Source organism: Papaver somniferum, chromosome 7, assembly GCF_003573695.1.
Source record: "Papaver somniferum cultivar HN1 chromosome 7, ASM357369v1, whole genome shotgun sequence".
NCBI lineage: Eukaryota > Viridiplantae > Streptophyta > Magnoliopsida > Ranunculales > Papaveraceae > Papaver > Papaver somniferum.
The window spans coordinates 191,815,755-191,838,690 of NC_039364.1; the positions used below are offsets into that span (position 1 = coordinate 191,815,755).

General features: G+C 37.1%; 2 protein-coding genes across 2 annotated transcripts; one reads left to right on the forward strand and one right to left on the reverse strand.

The window, feature by feature from the left end:
• Nucleotides 1-10,293: 10,293 nt before the first annotated feature.
• Nucleotides 10,294-13,805, forward strand: LOC113293238 (replication protein A 32 kDa subunit A-like). The gene is made up of 10 exons (XM_026541939.1): nt 10,294-10,425; nt 10,517-10,627; nt 10,727-10,824; nt 10,926-10,967; nt 11,301-11,378; nt 12,642-12,720; nt 12,853-12,942; nt 13,029-13,099; nt 13,355-13,423; nt 13,506-13,805. The coding sequence occupies exons 1-10, from the start codon at nt 10,324-10,326 to the stop codon at nt 13,588-13,590; spliced, it is 825 nt and encodes a 274-aa protein (XP_026397724.1). The 5' UTR covers nt 10,294-10,323; the 3' UTR covers nt 13,591-13,805.
• A 2,515-nt stretch (nt 13,806-16,320) lies between these two features.
• LOC113299259 (probable receptor-like serine/threonine-protein kinase At5g57670) lies at nt 16,321-19,164 on the reverse strand. The gene is made up of 8 exons (XM_026548247.1): nt 18,942-19,164; nt 18,605-18,854; nt 18,264-18,518; nt 17,998-18,155; nt 17,816-17,895; nt 17,567-17,702; nt 17,288-17,440; nt 16,321-16,658 (listed from the first exon to the last, which is right to left on the reverse strand). Exons 2-8 carry the CDS (start codon nt 18,825-18,827, stop codon nt 16,497-16,499), a joined length of 1,167 nt encoding a protein of 388 aa, XP_026404032.1. The 5' UTR covers nt 18,828-18,854; nt 18,942-19,164; the 3' UTR covers nt 16,321-16,496.
• Nucleotides 19,165-22,936: the final 3,772 nt, after the last annotated feature.

A 22,936-nucleotide genomic window follows, 5' to 3' on the forward strand; every position in this document is an offset into this window, starting at 1 on the left:
TCACGTAACTTCTTAATATAAATCAACTAAAACTCCGGAAACTTCCTCATGCCCTGTTACATAATAATACATGTAAGCTGCTTTCTTTCCCGTATAAATCCGACTACCAAGCCTGTTTCGATAAAACAGGGTACCATCTGTACGTGCCAACTCGAATGATTCTCGTCCAAAACAAAACCAGAAAACACCGAGCATAATCCTCCTCTGTTCTTTCCAAACTCGACTATATGGTCATTTTTAAACGAACCAAACACCCATGCTAACTCTTCTCAGCCTTAACAAGTCCAGCCCAATAAAAATCTACGATTGAATCTAATTAAAACTCCTTCAAAATCGGTCCAGAAATCTGCAGATGGACAAGGTTGTTTTCCCGCCAAAACCACTTCAAATGGGGAGGAAGATGGTGTCCCTTAACCTCTTATGGGGTGCCTTTATCAGTTGGGTGCCCTGGGGTGCAAATAGCAAGTGGCTGCCCCTTAGTAAGTGAATGCCCCTTATCCAAATGAGGGTTTCCTTTAGCAATTGTCCTTCGGGATTCTCCGCGCAACTTTTTGAGCCGATTTTTCCACACATGTTTATTTATCCAAAAACACCTACAAAGACCCAAAAAGCCATAATAAATACAAAATCGAGCACTAACAATATATACAATTGAGATTATATCAGACACAAAAATGTGTCTATCAAATAACCCCAAACCTAGTATTTGCTAGTACCGAGCAAATCAAATCTACAAAATAAAATCCTAACTCACTGTTGCAGGCATCGTCGGTTGCATTTAGCGTATGCAACAAGCCTAAAAACCCCTAGGTGGCCCTAGTGGCCGAGTTATAGTCTCGGGAGGGCTTACAAGAGATATACCCACAAAACCTTTACTCCAAACCCTAACTATCTACGCAGAACCTTGGAAGGCACTAAAGAATCTCCTTGGTTGGCATACTTATTGACTATAATAGGAAGTACCCTGATGCGAAATTCCAATTGTTGTATACGAGTTTGCACTCAAGCATACTAAAATTCATATATAAGTGACAGAGCTCTACTCAGATAGTCGCACTATGGACATCAATATCCGGAGTCAAAACTAATCACATGGATAGATCAAGAAGATGGATATAGAGAAAAACATAGATGGTTTTGATGTTTACTAAGTGAACGGCGTTTCCCATATCTGTCTGAAGGCCTGGAGTTTATTTATTGTAACTAAAAAGTTTCTCCCATACCCCCAAACTTAAATCTAACATTGTCCTCAATGTTCTAAAGATGAAATTAAAAGCATGAACAAGGAGAAACTATTACCATTTGAAGCAAAAGAGATAAGGAAAGATATTACCGTGTTGCATGAGATTGGGTTACCTCCCAAGAAGTGCTAAGTTTAACGTCTTCAGCCAGACATAAGAAAGGATTAATCACATCATATCATAAAGTAATAGCCGAAATATCTGTGGGTCATCAAAACCAAATAGAGCTATCACAAGTAAAAGGAATCTGCAACATGCCAAGAAAATTAACAAATAAAGTGCACCCTTGTCTAGTTTCCTGTTTAAGACAACTACATCTAGCTGTGGTTCAGGTTCAGGCTCTATGAAAGGGTCTAGATAAAATATTTTCATGCGATGGAATTACTCAAAGCTAAGGTCCGGTTCATGTATTAGAGTCTGGAAAAACTCAAGTAAAAACTTAGAAGCACATAATAATAACCTGAATAATTGTGGATCCTTAAAGTCAATCAGTTTTGACTCACACAGCTGACCACAATGAGAGTGGTGGTCTTCCTTAAGCAAATGTGTCGACCCTAATCCCCTAAAGTAATTAGGTTTAGTCTCAAAGCTTAATAATTGACACATATGAAACTTATACATTCCCACAATTGGTCGAAAAATATTTGGTGGGAAAACAAAGTCAATCTAGATTCATAGCCTGGGTAAACCACATCAACCAAATGATGGGTTTCTAACAACTGAACTTCCTTATGGACATCACTAGGTTCAGGAAAACGTGTATGAAGATAATCTTGTAAAATGGTTGAGGTACATATGTCAAGTCCCAAGTGAGGGACCTTTCTAATAGTTAAAGCACATGGAGAATGATAATCACCCCCAAACTTAGAGTTTTCAATGTCTCTAGAAAGACTAGTCACAACTTCCCTAATTTCAAGGTCATATGATTCCTGAAAATGGTCAATTGATTCTTCTAAGTCAGGTTCATCCTCACTCATCTCTACGAGTTCACTTTCTTTGACTAAGACTAATGTTTCTAAATCGCTAGGATCTAAAACAATATTCTCAGAAAAAACTCGTTCCTCTAAACCATTATTAGCTTCGTAATCAAAAGGAAATACTACATCGTATAAAACGGGAGTATCTCTAGTCAAATCCTCGTCCTTTTGAATAGGTGAATAATTATTAAAATTATTTGGATTTGAACTAGAAACATTATCATTATTAAGCTCAATTGGAGTAACAAATTCCTGATCACTATGCCTACTTATTTCAAATTCTTCATCAACACTATCCTCATCATAATCATCATTATAATAACATGGAAATGGTTGAACCTCATCTAAACAAGTAGTGTTACTAATTTTATCCTCGTCATCTTGATTATGTGAATAACTATCTTCATTTTCAAAGGTACTATTGGAAACACTATATTGGAAATTAAGAGCAGTTATGTTCTGGGCCTCTAACAAAATATTTTAAGTCGACTCACATGACTTCCTGATTGAATCTAGGAAATAAAGTTCACTCGTTGCATTGCTTTCGTCCATAACTAAGTTATTCATTTCTGCTAACTTACATGTCGACTCAGCTAACTTACGTGTTGACTCTAGTAGAGAGGAATTTTGCTCGTATGACCGGTTGGCGTGTGGATAGTAATTGGGGTCACCATGGTATGGACCATAACCTTCAAAAGACTGATGTTCCCAACCATTATTCACACTATGGTCAAAGTAGTAACGTCCATTTTGAAACTCAGTCTGATATTCGTTGTATTGGCTATTGTAATACCAGTTCAACATTCTATTGCAGGGGTGTGAGTTGTCACACAAAATAAAACTCACTAACAGGGGATTCGTGGGTGGATAGAGTCTTACCTCCCGTACCAGACGGGTGATGAACCGTTGAAATCGACTCAGGCCACCGACTCTGATGTCAGTGTACGAACCCGAGGGGACGAGACAGTATCGTAACTGTCGTCCTTCCCTGCAAACAGTTGGTATTTAATTTTGACCCTTCCTTAGGGTTTAAAAATAATGTCCAAAAAGTCCAAAAATAAAAATGTCCAAAAAGGAAAAGAAAAATTACAAAAATAACACCCTATTTACAGTTTCTAAAAATAAAACAAAATAACTATATACAAAATCTTCTTCTTCACTCCTTTCGGATTCCTCTTTTCTTTCTTTCTTTGGCGATGCTTTCCTTTTATAATATTTTTTCTTCCCTTGTAACTTCGCTCCAAATCTGAAAAGAATCGAAAAATACCAAAACGCGTAAAAAAGAACAAAAAATAATAAAAATAAAAAGAAACCTAAAACAAATCTAAACACAAATCCGCGTCGGCGACGCCAAAAATTGATGTAGTTTTTCAAGTGGTAAATAAAGTTCGTTCAAAGACTTGTAAAGATTTGATTTCAGACTTAATACTAAAAAATATATACAAAAGATGTCACAAATATCGAGAGGTACTGAGAGTTAAGATTCCACCAATTCTCATATTCATGTGGTTCAACTATCGATTCCAGACAATTATAGCTCATAACATAATAAATATTGACTCTTTATTCTTTTCCAAGGTAGATTTTATAAAAGATTGACTGTAAATCACAAGCATGACGTATCAAAAATTCTAAGACCAAGCATACGCCATCAAACAAAATCACAATCAATTAAGAAAAATCATGAATCAATTTAAAATAGTGCAAAAGTCATAAAGGAATAAAATAGATTTACCACACGCCTAGAGAATGGCTTCCTCCGTCATCCCAGTGTTGGGTTTTACCTCTTCATGGTGAAAACATGCTCAAAATATTTATTCATGGCTCCAAAGTGTTTGAATAGAGTGAAAATACAAGAAAAAGATAAAACAGATCAACTGCAACGTTTATAAGCGTTACAGACTGACTGTTATAAAGGACTACAGAGAATATAAGACTGCCTTCGAAACGATACTTATGTGCTGCAGTAACTAAACTACACCTCTCTGCGACTGACTTAGGGCGTCAGTTCTTCTTCTTCTTCTTCCCCCTCTTCCCTGAAAGTGCAGAAACGACTCTGCAACTTTCTTTCTCCGAGCAAAGACCTTCGTTGGATCTCCCGTGCCTCTCTAACTTCACCCCCAAAGTCTCGACCCCTCTTCCAGGACTCATACAAGCCTTTATATAGCTAACAGGTGCAAAACTATCCCGAGAAATATTTTTTTCTTCCAACGAAAGTCTCGGACTTTCTCACCTTTTCTTTCACCGGAATTCTCTCACACGTCTTCTGTTTTGTGTCAATCATTCCCTTTGAATCGACAACTCCAAATCTAACAGAATATATCTTCTTTCACCTCACGTAACTTCTTAATATAAATCAACCAAAACTCCAGAAACTTCCTCATGCCCTGTTACATAAAGAATACATGTAAGCTGCTTTCTCTCCCATAGAAATCCGAGTACCAAGCCTGTTTCGATAAAACAGGGTACCATCTGTACGTGCCAACTCGAATGATTCTCATCCAAAACAAAACCAGAAAAGACCAAGAAGAATCCTCCTCTGTTCTTTCCAAACTCGAATATATGGTCATTTTTAAACGAACCAAACACCCATGCTAACTCTTCTCAGCCTTAACAAGTCCATCTCAATAAAAATCTACGATTGAATCTAATTAAAACTCCTTCAAAATTGGTCCAAAAATATGCAGATGGACAAGGTTGTTTTCCCGCCAAAACCATTTCAAATGGGGAGGAAGATGGTGTCCCTTAAACTCTTATGGGGTGCCTTTATCAGTTGGGTGCCCTGGGGTGCAAATAGAAAGTGGCTGCCCCTTAGTAAGTGAATGCCCCTTATCCAAATGAGGGTTTCCTTTAGCAACTGTCCTCCGGGATTCTCCGCGCAACTTTTTGAGCCGATTTTTCCACACATGTTTATTTCTCCAAAAACACCCACAAAGACATAAAAAGCCATAATAAATATAAAATCGAGCACTAACAATATATAAAATTGAGATTATATCAGACACAAAATTGTGTCTATCAATGGACATCGTCCACTTCATTCAATAAGAGGTAAAGAGACAAACAAGGTTTCTGGTATTCATGAAGCAAAAATACTGAAATGATCAAGGCACTATCTACACCTACATAAATCAAAAGATGTTCAACTACTATAATGATTGATCGTCAGATTCGGTATCATCTTCACGATCATAATCTTCTTCAGAATCATATTCAGAGTTTTCCTCAGAAATCTCTTCGAGATGTTCTTCAAGATTGTTATATGATGCATCTGAGTAGTCATCTTCCTCGCATTCAGCTTGGAAATCAATCTTGGTCAATCATTCAGACGCCATATAAGGTGGATATGGCTCAACTTCACAACCAACAGGTTTCTGGGAAGGTTCAACATCCGGATAAGAGGCTACGCCTTCAACAAAAGATCGTGGTTCATCCTCATCCGCTCGTCTTGCCTTCTGAAGCTGACGCCATTTTTGTCGAGCTTTTCATCTTCAGACCTCTTCTTCTGGGATGTCTCAGCGCGTCTTTGCCTTTCTTCCACATCCGCTAAAGCTAAGAAAGTATAAGTTCTATCATGGACTATTCTCAGATGATCGAGAGGCATACCTCGAATCAACTCCCTCGCCTTGCTGAAGGGACGATCCACTTTAGCATGAACATTTGCAAAAGTCCTCATCTTGGTTTGGTGTTTCCAGAATATTTCTCGGGAAAATCAGAGACACCCAGGAGTCACCATTGTCTATTACGAAAAGCGTGGAGTCAAAACTCGTTGGAAACAACACGCGCAAAATGGAAACTAGTTCTTTACAATTTCATTAATGATTGGTGATTTCAAAAACTTGCTCGTTTCTTCAAACCTGCAAAAACGATCAAAAAATCGTTATTCAAAAAATCAAAACTTGATTTTTCATAAAACCGTGAACATAGCTTTCACTGTGTGAATATCCACTATTGAATTGTGAAAGTTCACACCAAGACAATATTTCATCATAAATAATTGTCTACTTTTAATGATTATTGAAAAATCAATTTCTTTGATTTTCAATAATTTTTTTTTGACGTGAGCAAACTCACGTAAATTAAAAAAAAACGTGAATATATCATGTATTTTTGATAAAAAACTTTTCCCTCGTACAAGCATTCGTCTTTCAAACGAGGGTTTATTCCAGTTTTATGAAAATTCACACATTAAAAATAAAATTTTGGTTTTCGAGAAAGTTCATAGAAAAAATTTTACCATTAGACACATGTCTATTCAAAAAAAAAAAAAAAAAAACCTCTCTCATGTAAGGGATAATCGTTAGTTTTCTTAAACGAATGAACATTCATTCTTAAAGCAAAACTTTTCGTGAAAGCTCACATCTATAAAAAGAATTTTTTACTGGACGCACGTCCACCTTAAGAAAAAATAGAAAAAAACTTACGCCAGTTCGAAGATGGGTGAAACTTCAGTAGGTTCTCCTGCAACTCGTATGAGGGAGGATGACGAGTGCTAAAGCCATCAAATTGGACATTCCACCACCCAAATCATCGCCTCATCACTCCACGCTCACTGGATGGCGCTCTATCGTATTACCAGGATCCTTATCTCGGCAATTACTCGTACGTGACATCATAGGAGCAAATCAAAAATCTGGTAACATTCTTTCTTACGACTAAGTTCAATTACTTATTTCCTCTGTGACTAAAAAATTACCATCCAGTGCTGACTGAAGAACATGACTGTCCCTCACTAAGCAGGGGACTTAATGTTAATGGTGGATTTTCGACAAAGGCTAAAATTATAAAATCATAGTCTTGCATATTCTTGATCCAGCAATCAGATGAGTATTGAGATCCATGTCTCTCGTTTAAGCATGAAAACTCATGCCACGATGGTCTCTGACTGAGTGTATTGTCTCTCAGAGCATCTGTGAAACCTCTGACCGAGTGTATTGCCTCTCAGAGTATCCATAAAACCTCTGACCGAGTGTATTGCCTCTCAGAGCATACGTGAATATGCGGTCTCTCAATTGAGACCACGACATATTTCATCAACTGGGCAATTTCAGTATTCACTTCTATATATAATCGAAAACGATTGGATGGCTCTTAGACAGCTTGCCTGCTAGTATAGAGCGATAACGTCTTCAGGATGTAACAATGTTTTCCCTGACTATATAGAATACATACGTATAAAATCTTAATGATTGGACGGCTCCTACACAGATTGCCTGCTAGTATAAAGTGATAACATCTTCAGGATGTAACAATGTTTCCCTAACTATACAGAATAAATATGACGCTTATACTAGCTCATACCGCTCAATTCTCGAACGAATATAATGCTCCTAGACAGCTTACCTGCTAGTATAGAGCCATCAATTAATCAATTAATTATTTCTAGTTGCAAGATTCATTAACTGAATTCCTACAAAATATTCTACATTCATCATAATATTTAATTACTTCAATTTATGGCCTTTCCCAGCAGAATTTCATGGGTTAGTAATAAATATTCAACGCATGGGTATCTGAGCCACCACCGAGTAAGACCCGAGGAAACGGTGCAAGTATATTTAGCAATAATGCACGAACGAGCACTCGAATGCATGAACGAGCATTCAAAAATACGAATGAATGAGGAAACCTATGCAAAATAGGGAAGAAAAATAATAACAATAAAACATTAAAAATGATGCCTAGGGGACTGGGCCCACCGGCCGGTCCCACGCCTCTTCCTTTATTTTATCCAATTTTAATATTTTTCCTGATCTCATGAAACTCCTACATTCGAGCAAACTTCCTCGATTCGAGCAAAACTCTTATTTCCTCACACGGTGAAAACAACATAAAATAAGGAAGAGTGTCACGGGACCGGGCTTACTGGCCGGCCATGCCCTAGACGTGGCCGGTCCCACAACCTCTCTGATTTATTGTTTTATTATTATTCCTTCTCTGGTCTCATGAAAACTCTTTAATTTAAGCAAATTCTCTCGTTTGAGCAAAACCACTAGTTTCATCATATTTCTTTCACAAGATGAAAATAATATAAAATATGAAAAGGTGTCACAGGACCGGACCTACTAGCCGGCCGTCCATGCGCTAGCCGTGGCCGGTCCCACACCTTATAATTCCTTATTTTATCATTGTTATTATTTCCTTCATCTCATGAAACTCCTCTCTCTGAGCAAAACCCTGGTTTCTCCATATTCTCTCAAATATTGCTCAAACGCGCGTCAGAAAATATCAAAATTCTCAGAACTGAGATACAAACACTATGGTGACGCGGGCATGTTACCTTGACCGACCAGGGTCGGCCCTTTGGCTTGTAGGAAGCCGGTCCCACATATTTTCATAATTTGACCTAATTTGTTCATTTTAGGTTCAAACTCTTCCAAACAACTTGGACTTTCATCAAACGATCGTCAGTCGGTCCCATGACCGCCAGGGCCGGCTCCATGACTTCTTGGTCGGTCCCTCACTTCATCATAATTAGGTTTTATCACCTAATGCTCAAACGAGGACTATTTCAATAAATGATTAAACCGACATTTAATCATCCTTTCACCAACTAGTCTTCAAGGGACTTTGGAATTTGGTCACTTGAGCATTTGGGAACTACATGGTCGGCCCATCATCCCATGTAGCCGGTCCCTCTTTCACCCATTGGTTGATTTTTCATAAAATCATCAATTGATCAACAATTGATCAAAATTAGGGTTTCGAATCTAATGCTCAGCAAAGCATAATTCTGAACATGTTCAAACACTAATAATTTTATGTTGATTCTGCAATCGACATTTTAATTGATTATACTCGGTCCAGTTGCCAGTATCTTAAGTTAATATTTTGTTTGGTCTCGCTACCAATAATTCATCAAACGAGCAATATTTGCTCAGACGAGCAATACTTGCTCAAACTAGGGATATTGATTCAATTATCAATATTTAATTCATCATACGAGCAATATTTTCTCAGAATATAAATATTGATTCAACTATCAATATTCAACAATTCATCAAACGAGCAATATTTGCTCACTTTAATTATTAATATTCATTCGACAATTATACGTCTGTCTCAACAGACACGTTCAATTCATGAATCCTAGAGCATTCGTAAATCATGCCCGACTTAGCAATACAAAGACTCATAGTCCAAATCAAGTCAACAACTGAATAATTAAATACAGTCTGCCTTGCAGACTCCACAATCACGAGACATCAATCGTGTCACACGGGGGATATTAACTAGGATTTTGGTCTGGCGGCCTACGACACGTGTGTTCACCCACGACGAGAATGTGACTATGTCATGCAAGCGGTTCGAGGAGTTAACAAAGTAGTGGGTGGACAATCAACTAAGTCTCCGCACGATGAGTAATTGGTTTTAACACGATTTCCCATTTTCCCACTCTTTCACTCCAGCAACCGTCACACTTACTGGGATCAATGTGTCTACTATTTTTGCAATATAAATAAGTCTCTAAATACATAATTGAAAGACAAGAACGCTCGTCTGAACAAAGAATTCTCATCACACAAGAATTCTCATGGTCTGAGCAATCCCTCTCAAAATTCAATCAATCAGAACTTATTCACGCAGAATACACAACACATCCGCAATCCTTCATCATCATTGATCTCACACATTTCTCAGCTTCCCTCCTACAGATCGACCCATCCTCTCTTGTGAGCGAATTGACTCTGGAACGACCATTGTCTTGGTTTAGGCCGGAGTCCTACAACTTGATCTCTCGAACTCAAAGCACTCCCGTGCAGTGCATATGTTTGCAAAAGGTTAAAGCAGTTTGCTTGGTCGAGAGTCTCCTCCGTACGGTCGTCTCTCCACTTTCCTAAAAAACTAGCAAATTGTTTTCTCCCATCAACAGAGATGCTCTAATGAATTTGGCTTATAAAAAAACAAAAAAAAAACACTTTATTAGCACCATTGGTTTCATGTTTGAGCTTGGGTTTAATCCTAATCTAGGCCCAAGATACGGCAGGAGTTAGGGTCCACAAAATTGGCGGGAAACTTTATTCCCGCTATAAAGTACTTTATTCCCCATTTCTCTCTTTCATCTTTCCTCGGAAAAAACTTCCTCTAGACAAAAAAACCCTAGAATGTCTAACACCCAGTTCGATGGAAACGTTGCTTTCTCTGGCGGTGGATATATGCCTCAGGCAACTCAAACCACCGAGCATGGTGGTGCTTCTTCAGCCAAAGTAAAAAAAAAACAAAAATACTCGTTTTCTCTTTTTACTTTTTAACTTTATTTCGTTTATCTTCCTTAGGGTTTCGTTTGTATTTCAACAGAATCGAGAAGCCTCAGGTTTATTACCATTAACAATTAAGCAGATAAGTGATTCTTATAATGCTAGTGAAGATAAAGCTAATTTCGTCGTTGATGGTGTTGATGTTAACAATGTAAAGCCATTTCCAAACCCTAAAATCTTATTTTCTTGTTTATGTTTGGGGGTTTTGTATTTTTATTGATTGGGTGTTGTTATTTGTGTTTATAATTAGATTACACTTGTTGGAATGGTGTTTAATAAAGCGGAAAGGGTTACCGAGGTTGCTTTTACCATCGATGATGGAACTGGTCGAATTAATTGTAACAGATGGTATAAACTCTCTTTGAGTTCTTTGATTGTTATGTCTCATATGATGTTATGATGGGTTAGCTTACCATTTTGTGTTTGGTTGAATTTTTCTTGAAATTTAGGGTTCATGAGAGCATAGACTCGAAGGAGATGGAGCAAATTAAGTAAGTTGCTTGCTTGTTGAATTACTATTCTTATACTGCTTGAGTTGTTTGAACGAGTTTCACTTGGAAAATGTACATATCATTAATGGCTTGAAGCTACCGATATGTCCCGTGGGGTGTTAATTATCAGTGTAGCTATGTAGGTCAAAATTAGGCTTTTCCCTGGACCTTGTTACCATGTCAAGGTTGATTTGATGCTTCAGTTTGAGATTTTTTTATATTAGAGCTAATATTGGACTTCATGAAAACAGTTATAACCGAGTTTACTTTTGTTCCTTAAATGTTTTAGACATGAAGGTATATTAATTGTATATTTGTTGTTCTTGTTGTTAGTGATGGAGAATATGCTGAAATTCATGGGAATTTGAAAGGTTTCCAGGGTAAAAAGCAGTTTGTGGCTTTTTCTGTTAGGTATGTTCAAACCTTATTATGATTTTCTATTATACTGGATGCTTTCCTAGCTTGTATCAGTTCCTAGTAAAGGTGTAGGTGAGCATAACTGTTTTGGGCTTGGCGATTCACTGGCATCTCATTTGAATCAGTTGAATTTGCATTTTGACGCTCTCTGTGATTCCCAATTTTGAATTTTTGTCTGGAATGGTTTTGTACAAATGGTTTGCATTTGTTCTCAAATTGCATTTCTGTTTATACACTACAGATGATGCGGAAGTTTTTATTGTAGTATAGGTATAACAATTATACATTTGTTAGGTCAGGTGTTACTGGTATTTGTGGGCTCTCATAATCTTATCTGGTCAGCTGTATCACTTGTTTTGAACTGGGTCAAAATGCACCTGACATGAATATTAACACTCTTCTACCTTGGAGATTGAATATTCGGTTTCATCTTGCTGCTTGCTCTCATGATGTGACAGCAGGGTGGAAGTAGACTAGTGGTGGTGGTTTGCTTATTGGTAATTTTAGAGTTTGCTTGAGACCTTTTAATTCATGAAAGTAAAGAAATGTGATACCAAGCACGTCCGTTTGTACATTCTCCGCTAGTCATTTGCTATATCCATGTTATAGCCACCAACTCTTCTGGAGTCAATTTTATGTTCACTTTAAAATGTTGGATTTGAAAAATCTATGTGTTGTATCATGGATGGGTTAAGGTGAAACATCCCCCACATTTTCCAGCCATCCTCTCTCGTCTCTTTTGACCAGTTTATTTTTGAAATAGTAATCTAACGAGGAGTTTGTATGATATTTTTAATTAACTCTATAATCTATATTAATGTGCTCCGACTTCTACGTATTATCTTCAATCTCGACTTGCTGTTTTCCCTCTCAGTTCCACAAGTGATAGTCACATTTTGTAATCAAGGTGGGCATCTCATATGTATTGACATCATGTTTCCATCCCGGAGTTCTCCAAGGACATGCAGGAGCTCAGAAATAGAAATTTTGACACTTGGAATTGTAAAGTTGCTAGATGTTAGTCGTTCAGCAATTAGTATGTTTTGTAGCCAGCTTCTTAGACATTCTTACGTCGACGGAGTATTAACTTTATAAATACAATCAGCTAGATGTTATCTTTCTGGACCAATTGGTAAAATGTTGCTTTAGAACCAGAACTATAATCGGAAACCTTTTCTTCTAACGAGTTACTTACTTTTCATATTTTAGAGTTGTTAGACTGCAGTATCTCAAAATACCATGAACTGCATTTTTCAGGCCTGTCACCGACTTCAATCAGGTTGCTTATCACTTCATTGAGTGCATGTATGTACATTGTCAAAACAGTAAATCTCAGGTATTGCTCTGCCAACTTGTTATTATTGCTATGAAAGGTAGTCTAACTCAGACATGGGCATGCATTTGCAAGCGTATGTCCACAAGATGCTGATTGTATGATGTATTATTTATATTGTTATCCTGAATAAAGGGGCAGGGCAGTAACCCAGCTCAACCTCAGACCACAAGTGCAGCAATAACCAACGGATCCTCAAGTTATCAAACTGCTCCTTCAAATCAAGTAAGAAACTATCATTGGAATTATACATCTATCCAATCTCCTGTATCGGTATATTAGTCGCTTAACATGTTTGTTTGTGGTTGTAGTTCCATGGGCAACCTAATTCCGTTGGAATCGATCAAAAGATCCTTGACTATATGTCCACAACTGCGAATATGTGAGTTGGCAACAAACTTGAACCTCCTTTTATGATCTGATTACAAGATTTTTCTGTTACTTGCCTTGGAAGGATCTATTTTAATAAAGCAGTACAATTTGGCTGTTGATGACTTTGTAATTTCATATGCATGATCTTGGATTTCCTTTAACCGAAGACCTGTTTCTTACAGTTTTCTTCTAGTAGATTTTATATTTGTTATGTTAGCAAGTTTTGTTTTTCATTTCATTTTCTACAATTGGTTTTGTTTCTTAGGGCACGAGAACAGGGGGTATCCGTGCAAGAACTTGCCCAGTATCTTAAAGTCCCACTGGAGAAAATCAGGTAACTCTCTCTTGCTCATGCTCTCGCAGACACTTTTTAGAAGACTCTGTCTAACCCCTTTATCTTTCTTTCATCTTGACAGGGGAGCTATGCAACATCTTGAGGAGGATGGTTTGGCGTATTCAACAATAGATGAGTTTCATTACAAATCTAGTGCTAATGGTTAATACCCTAGTTTGTGTATGTGGTAATCTATTAAAATGTATTTTGTGTGTCAGTGGACATCACTTTCGTGCTGCAAGTTCCCTTATTTCATTTTCTTTTGGATGATATAGATCCTTTTGGGAAACTGTATTTCAAGACAGGGTGGCAATAGTTTAATTAACCTTGATAATTAGTTACTTGACTATAACAGGTTTTTATAGTCCAATTTAGCTGTATATATCTGCAGTTTGTCTTTATTGTTTCTCCTGCATGACAATGATCTTGGGCCAAATAGCGTCTCCAACCCTGAAAAGGAAAAGAGAAACACTAAACAATTAGCTACTTTAGTGTGACCTAGTTAATTATGCATAACAGTTGTAATATGGATTTGTTAACAAATCCATATTGCACTGATAAAAAGTTAACAAATCCATATTGCACTGATAAAATAATCATACAACTTGTGAATTTCCAGAAATGCATCAACACAGTAATATGTCATTTCATCTTAATTTTAGGGATGATTGAGAGATCTGCCACTTATTCCATTCTTTTTCTTTGTTTTACTTGATGGCGCTATTGTTTTTAAAGTGTTAATACCTGGAGCCTGCCGACACAGCCTTACGGTAAGCATCACCTTACTAAAGCTACCCTGGAATTGTCTTAGGTTCAGCATTATAATAAGAAGAGAATTGCAAGAGATTGCTAATTTCTTCGAGGCAATCAAATATCTCTTCCTTTGTCTTGTCTTGGCTTTATTGAGTATCTTTTTAATAAGATCTCTTTTTTTTTTAGCTTTCGAAAATGTTCATTTGTCCTCATCACTACACTCACTGGTCACTCTTTGCTACTCTCTCCCGCATTACTAGACTCACTGCTTGGGAATATCTCTCGTTTCCTCTTTTTGACTACTTTAACTTTCTACACCTCGGGCGTGAAATATCCTTTTACTGATATAATCTAGTTTAGCTTTTGCATGTTGATTTTCATCCATAGCTAGATTTTGACAGGTGCTTTAGAACTTTTTATCCCACACTCGTCATTTGAGCAGATTTTGATATTGATAAGGGCACTTGGAAAATATCTAAACAGTTCAGTCCGGAGTTGGAATTCTGTCAAATCCAAAGAAATGTAATAAATATACAACAGCTAAAAATACATAAATGAAAGTGAAAGAAAGTCTCATTTTCCTATAAACTTCAACAACCTTTTGCCCAATAGTAAGCATTTGAAGCAATATATACCTAAGATGGTTCAACAAACATTAACATTCGTCGTGTGAATTTTGATCACCTGGTTTGCTGACACTGCCTGCTTAAATCTATCTCTCTTTCTCCCCAAACACAATATAATCATGCTCTTTTGCATGACACTGGTTTGGCGGCTTTGGCCACACAACAGCTGGAGGGAGTGCATATCTGGTATGAAGTACATTGTACATCACACTCTCTCTCCCTATGGGCTGTGTGTTAGACGGCAAGCAACCCACATCTAGTGGAGGAACATGGCAATGGATCCCATCCCATGAACAAACAAGAATACTATTCCTAAAGGCAGCTTGGATTATTCAGAACCACTAATTCCTTGGTACTCATCCATCACACCTAGTTTGCCACATCAGTGGTGCCAATCTGCCAGTTGTTCTTGTCCAAGTGTGCCTACAGAGCCTTAAGTTAAACATGTCATCCGTCTCAATTGTTCTGTTCCCCAGAGAACTTCTTGGTAAGTAAATAGTCTTAAAAACTGCAAACTGTCACTGACAGATTAAGTTGCTGGATCTTTAATTTTGGGTTGATGAAAAATGGAATGGATAAAAGGGGGACCAAATAAGATCACTTCTGTTTTCTTGGTACAAAGATACGAGCCATTTGGTATCACAACACTTCCAACTTCTTTTATGTACTCGACTGTATACATATACTCCCTCCTGCTGGCCATTCACAACACTTCCAACTTCTTTTATGGGGATAGATTTCGCAAGCAAGGGCATTCAATCCCTTGTTGGCGGATCAGCTTGTCCCCGATAATGAAAACGACTAACCGACAACTAAGGATGACCGGTCCGACTCGAACAGCCGCCTGCTGGCCATGCCCGGGCCCTCTATTCCGGATTGGACATCATCGGTTAGGCGAGGTGTATTTGGTAGGGGCGTCATCGGGGAAGTGGAATAGACTTAACAATTGCATGCGGTCTAAAAATCGAGACGCATCATTGCTTAAACACGAGAAGGATTATTACAACGAGACGGGAAAGCCGATCTAATCAATCGGCAGGTTGAGCCGAAGAGTGTTCTCCTTGGTACCACCAAGGACGCTGAGGCGGTCAGGCCACGCCGGCGGGTTATGATGGCCGCAGCACTCACGGTCGTTTTAGGTGGCATGCTCACCACCAGGGCGGACTAAAACTCCGTCCGAACATACCTTAAACCCTATGGCAATACGAGATCAAAAAGGTCATATTATACATATACTCCCTCCGTCCCTAATTACATGACCTAGTTGTAGTTTACACAATTTTTAAGACAAGGATGTTAGTAAAACTTAGAAATGATTTATCTCTTAAACTATATCACGGTTTTTCGTAAATTTTATATCGTTGAAAAACATTTTAAAACACCTACGTAACGAATATGAACATAACTATCAGATTATACATATTTCTTATAGTAACAAAAATAGGTCATCTATTTATGGGACAAAACTTAAAACCAAATAGGTCATCTAATTAGGGACGGAGGGAGTATAACACTTGCTTATGTAAGTATACTGCTATGTACATGGTTTGCTTATGTAAGTATACTGCTATGTACATGGTTTGATACAATAAGCGCCATTATTATTATTATGTAATCTCATTGACTGAAAAAAATATACCACCACCACAGATCAAAAATAAATACTATAGAGCAACGTAGCCGGACGGCCGGATTTAAGAACTCCTGGAAGAGATCGAATTAAGAGGCGAGGTTGAGTTTGGACTATCAAATTCACATTCTAGATCATCAAAACCCCAAAACTCTTCCTCCTCCACTTCCTCTGGCAAGTTCCAACTCTCCTTAGTCATTTCTCCATCCACCATTACTTCCAATACCTATAAATTTCCAAGTAAACATTGTCAAAACAAGAATTCATTTTCAAGGGTCCTTTGTATTTTGTTTTCTTTTAGCATAATTGTAGCCTGCTGGCTTAAATCTGTTGTTACTTCTGAATTGTCTAGAGGTGTATGTTAGGTGGGATTTGACGGCCGGGCCGGTTAATTGCTCGACGGATAAAATGAAAAACAAAAAAGAGACTAAAATCGAATGAACCAAAAAAACAAATAGTAGAAATCTAAAGCCACCGAGGATGAAAGCGATATACAAGAGAAGTGAGAAGTCAATCAAAAAGAAAAAAACATTAACCTACCGTTTCATGGATTAAGACAGCTTATGTTATCCTAATATCTTAAAATTGATGTTTAATTAGTGTTGTCTCTTGAGCACAGCAAAATACCATTGACATTCGTATCAATATGATATTACTAACCTATCTTAGTTGGTACTTAATCAGTATCATCAGTTCATGAGATGGTTACCAACACATAACTTGTAAATGAAAATTTTGATTAGCACTAAATAAACGAGCCTACGTGATAGTAATAGCGAAAGCGATTGAAATTACGATTCAAATGTACTAAGATTTGAAATTGAGAAGAATGTAACAGTTGTAAATAGAAAGTACCTCACTCATGGTAGGACGCCATAGAGCCGATGTCCGGACGCACAGTGATGCCGCGAAAGCAACTCTCTTCAACTGTGTAATATCATAGTCCCCTTCAAGTCTTGGATCTATTAGCTTTCCTAGTTCACCTTCATTCAACAATCTTGGTTTGGCCTGTTAAGATTTTAACATTTATTTTAAGTTCAAAACTGCACTTGAATTGAATACCAAACATAAGTACATTTTTGTTTAGTACAGTATCAATGTTGGGAAAGAAATTGATTTAGAATGAATGAATACCCAGCTAAGTAAGCTTTGGTGAGACCCATCAACCGGCTTTCGCCCGGATATAATCTCTAATAAGAAAACTCCGAATGCAAAAACATCAGTCTTTTCATCAACAATACCATGCATGAAATACTCTGGTGCTAAGCATCTGCAAACAACCACAATCAAAAGAACTGATGAACATGGAACCCAAATTAATGAAGATTAATTTATTCTTTTCGACTAATCAAAATATAAACAAGTTCAATTAGAAACACAAACCCAAATGTTCCTTCAATTGGTACTACAGAGTGATGAGTCCATTGAGATGGAAGCCATTTCGCCAACCCAAAATCTGAAATCTATTAGACATTGTAAACAAAACAAATTCTTACTCTTGGTTTTCGGTACTATTTTGCAGTAGGAACGAACATATTTTGCATAATGAGCAGAGGACACAATACCTGAGGCTCATAATCAGCAGTGAGTAGAACATTAGAAGATTTGATATCTCTATGAATTATTCTTCTTTGACATCCTTTATGCAAATAATGTAGACCTCGTGCTGTTCCCACTGCGATTTTATACCTTGTTTTCCAACTCATTAATGGCGAATTCTCGTCTGCCAACAAATCAGGAAGGTTAATTAACACAATATCAACAAATCATTGCACACGCTTTATAAAAAAAAAATCAAATTGAATAAGTTTAGTGAAAATGAATGAATTACCATGAAGAGCAGAAGCAACAGAACCATGTAATGAGAATGCAAATATAAGATAAAGTCCATTATCAAGACAACAACCCAGCAATGAAGATACATTTGGATGATGAACATGACCAATTGTACCAATCTCTTGTAGAAACTCTTTCTCTTTTCTTTCATCAGTTGATGCTTTTGTTAATCTCTTAACAGCAATCACTTCCCCATTTTTCATAACTCCTCTGTACACTTCAGCATACCCACCTCTCCCCACCAAATTCTCTGAAATATCATCAGAAAAACCAAACCCAGAACATAAGAAATTGAAAAACACACAAAAATGGAATGGGTCTTGGTCTTTTACTCACCTTTAGTGAAACCATCAGTTGCATCATAGATTTCATCGAAAGAGAAACATTTCCAAGTGGGTTTTTGAGATTGCTGTGTACTTGGAAATATAGACTTGGTTTCATTCTTCATTTCATTTTGATGAACAGACGAATGATCACTACTACAAGTAGGATTATCTTCTACTGCTAGTTTCGAGGAAGAAAATAAATGTTTCAAGCTTCTCATTCTTAGAAGCTTCATTCTTGGTTTAGTCTGTTCTTCTGCATTCTAAGAAAAGACAAAACATATTACATAATCAAAAATGAAAGCAAAAACGAATCAAGAAGTTTAAGAGATGGAAATGAAAGTACAAACCCTGTTGCAGATGGTGATGAACAACGAGAGGAAGGTAACAAATTCTCTTCTATCTTTCTCTCTGATGGAAGAGTGAAAGTAACATAGTATTTTATATGATGAAAACAGGAGAAGATATGTTTTGTTGTGTGTTTTTAGTAATAATGATGGGTAAAGTAAGTTAGGGTAGTTAGGATTTGTGAAGGGGCATGAATGAGTGAGAGTGTATGACTTTACATTTGGATTTGATTTTAATCAAACATTTTGTTTGCTCAAAACCTTTAGGTAGTAGTAGTATTTATCAAAGTGTGTTCACGTGCCTATCTCTTTTTCTCATTCATTTATCAGCACCAATTAAGATATTTAAGCTTTTATATGCTGATCATCCAACACTCCACGATTTTTTCAATTTTATAGGGCTTTAGCCTTGGATGTTTGGCACGAAATACAGCTAACTAGGCCTACTTTGTAGAATACTCCATCCAGCATATGATGGTGTTCCAGTTCAAGTCAGAGGTAGAAACTGGACTAAATAAGGAAATTAGACAGTGATACTGATATCAAGGACTGTTTTTGTTGGTTCATGGGCGCCTCAGGCATTTAAACACACTTGCCCCTGATTCTTCACAGTTACGAAGAAAAACAAAATTTACTTGCGGAAAGTGAGATTTATATACTAAATAAAATGATAGGACGGACACGAGTCATGTGAGCTGTTGAACCACCTCAGTCCCCCTAGTCACCAATCCCAAATTCCCATCCTAATGCTGTCAACATCGACAACTTCCATAATTTACTAGGAGGTTCAGCTGCTAAATGACTGAGGGGAATTAGTAGCCTTGTTATGATATAGGCAGACCAAAGATGTCCGATAACCTCGTTAAGGGCCACCCCGCCTTTTCTTTTGGAAGAGCAAGCTGTGTTCCATTTCAGTGCCGGAGAGGAGAAGAGAAGAGAGTAGGGAGTGGTCTAGGGTTCTTAAAACTGTCAATTAAGGTAAATTTGTTTACTCTGAAAACTTTTTTAACCACAATGTTGATTTTGGGATTGTTTTTCTTGTGGTGAATTTTGAGTTTTTGATGGAAACAAAACGTGAACGTTGCAGGAAAAAATTTCAAAAATGAGTTTCCTTTTTAGTAAAATACAAGTTGCAGTAGGTTATGTAAACAAGAAAATTTGGTGTGTAAAAAGTGAAAACGTTGAAATTTTAGGTTGAATCTTGTGTGTGTCATCTAATTCAATAGGAACAAGAAATAGATGAAGAGGGAAGTGATGTCCAAATGTCCAATTGTTGATGATATAACAGTACTACTTTAAACCCTATTTTACAGTGAGGATGGCTGAGACTTCAAGCGATGGTAGAATGAGACTGCAGAAGAGGTTCAAACTAGTCAGGTCTTGATCAATATTTTTGAGGAAGTTACAATCATTTTAAGAAAGACCAAGAAAGGGTTAAAAATATGAAACAAATTTATTTTTGAAGTGCCTCAAGTGTCTATTCTTCAATTACTTTTTATGACCCACTTATTCATGATTCATACTAGATATGCTCACTGCATTTTGATGGCCATAGAATTTTCTACCTGTGGGTTGCAAGCAGCTGCAGCCTTCTGGCATGTACTAAACATTTTAAAGATGGTTCTATTATATTCTTTTACATATACAACCTAACAACACGGATACAATTGCTGCAGGTTCACAGTTCTTTCTTGGAAGAGTTTCGGTTATTTGTACAATCATATGTTACTGCCGTAACAAGATAAAATGATCGATTGTAAAGGATATCATGTGCAGGATGGTATACATAAGAAATCCGGCAATAACTACTGCAGCATTAATGCATATGTTGTAAGAGCAGGGAAAGTTGTTCAACAACTGAAAGATCCATGCTACTACATAAATGATATATATGAACCCAGTTTGAGATAGCTTATAACGACTGACCTTCCTGTATGAAATATGGTGGTCCTTTTCGTGCTTCACATACAAAGTTGATCAAAGGGACCACAGTCGCAACACGGTGCAGAAATGGAAAGAAGCTATATTGGAAGACCGCGGACTCTAAGAACCAGAGTAACAATGTGACTGAGCATCAGAAAGATAGCAATCTTTAGAAGGTGACAGTGATACTCCTTTCTTCTTTGCTTCTTTTTGTCTTCTTTTCTTCTTTGACTGACTTATCTTCTGATGCAAAGCATAAAATGTATCAGATTATATTGAAAACTAGATGTTTTGTTGGTCTCATTTGTGTTCTTTTCTTTTTAAAGGATTCAGACTTGCATATTTTCTACGTACAATTCTTATCAGCTGCAACCATCTTTATGTGCCTCTCCGCACATTAGCCACTTGCATCACCCGTATTCATTGCACATGTACTGTAGCACCCATGGGCTGTGACAAACTTCGGTTGGGTCATACTTAGGATGAGCATACAAGTACATCTGATGGTTCGTGACAGAGTTAGGCCTAGACTCACTTGCACTCTCTAAGACATCGTAAATCTGTACTTGGCAAGTGCAGGAGATCATAATGTCGGTACAAATTCAAATAACTCGATAACTGCAAACTGACATTTTTTTTTAACATAGATCTAAAACCAGCCAAAAGGTAATGTGATGCAAGTAGCACTTCGTGGAGTATATTTTTAGTTTGGTTTTCAGTTATTAGTGTGAAGTTTTTACTATTTTGGTGTGTTTGAAACATAATTTTAAGATACTCTATGCAAATCTTTGGTGTGTTTTTAGCAACTATTATGTTGAATTTTTTCAAGTATCAAGTAGGAATCAATACGATGTACAGCCACGAGGGTTTTTTTTCTTCCTGTATAGACGAAAGAACTCAACCTATCCAAGCAGCTTCAAGAACAGGTTTCATGACGTAATCAACATGTAGCTAAGAAAAATTTGTTTTTCCTTGATACATAAACTTGATACGTTAAAATTTTAGACTTTTCTAAAATAAAAACCGTAGATTTGTCGTCTACTAAGTACTAACAAGTCCTGACATCAATGTCTCTGTTCACAGGAACATCTCTGATACCATATTAGAATACGGGCATCCAACTCAAAACCAATTGGCTATGAGTAGAGAGGCCCTAAGAATTATAAATCGCAGGATCTTGGATTGCCCAGACAATGTGGGACTAATAATCTCAACACCGTTTGTTGTTTATCCTTGGTTGTATATGTAATGTATAAGTCCGCCCGGCTGACTTACTTGTCCATATTAATTATCACTCATTGACTCTCTTTCTCTTTCATCTCTCTCATTGTCTAGTTTGTTAATTTGCTACAGTAATGTAGACATTTTTCATTCCAGTCGTATGGAACAGGCATGTTGAAATTTCGTCGCCGTTTCTTTATTTAACATTTATTCATATTATTATATCTATAAGATATGAATAGTTTGTATGTTTTTAGTGAATATTGTGTTTATTACTTTCATGCTCACGTTACAGATAAATGTTCAAACTCCATCAGGCAAAGGTCATACTAGAATTTCTTGAACTGGAGGCTACTTTTTTAGCAGAATCACTGCACAAGAACTTTATAGTTTTACGAATAACTACTCGATAAGATTGGGATCTGGCGGTTTTGGTGTTGTTTATGAAGGCCAATTCCCTAATGGAATAAGAATTGCAGTGAAAGTTCTGAATAGAAACTCAAACAATAAGAAAGTTGAAGAACAATTCATGGCGGAGGTAGGAAGTATAGGCAAAACTTACCATATAAATCTTGTTCGATTATATGGATTTTGTTTTGATCATTTAATGAGTGCATTAGTATATGAATACATGGAAAATAGCTCCCTAGACAAGTTCTTGTTTAGTGCTGAAACACCACAAATCGAGTGGGAACAACTACAGGAAATCTCTATTGGTACGGCAAAAGGCCTTGCCTACTTACATGAAGAGTGTCAACAAAGGATCATTCACTATGACATAAAGCCTGGTAATGTTCTTCTTGACTCGAACTTCTCCCCAAAAGTTGCAGACTTTGGGCTGGCTAAGCTTTGTA

Excerpts from the sequence above, each read along its gene's own strand:
- LOC113299259 (XM_026548247.1), bottom strand. The coding sequence starts at position 18,827 with ATGAAGCTTCTAAGAATGAGAAGCTTGAAACATTTATTTTCTTCCTCG. Across the intron at positions 18,519-18,604 it reads AACTGATGGTTTCACTAAAG|AGAATTTGGTGGGGAGAGGT; the intron begins GTGAGTAAAAGA and ends ATGATATTTCAG. Across the intron at positions 17,703-17,815 it reads CCAATTGAAGGAACATTTGG|ATGCTTAGCACCAGAGTATT; the intron begins GTTTGTGTTTCT and ends GGTTGTTTGCAG.
- LOC113293238 (XM_026541939.1), top strand. The coding sequence starts at position 10,324 with ATGTCTAACACCCAGTTCGATGGAAACGTTGCTTTCTCTGGCGGTGGA. Across the intron at positions 10,628-10,726 it reads ATGGTGTTGATGTTAACAAT|ATTACACTTGTTGGAATGGT; the intron begins GTAAAGCCATTT and ends GTTTATAATTAG. Across the intron at positions 11,379-12,641 it reads TTTGTGGCTTTTTCTGTTAG|GCCTGTCACCGACTTCAATC; the intron begins GTATGTTCAAAC and ends TGCATTTTTCAG.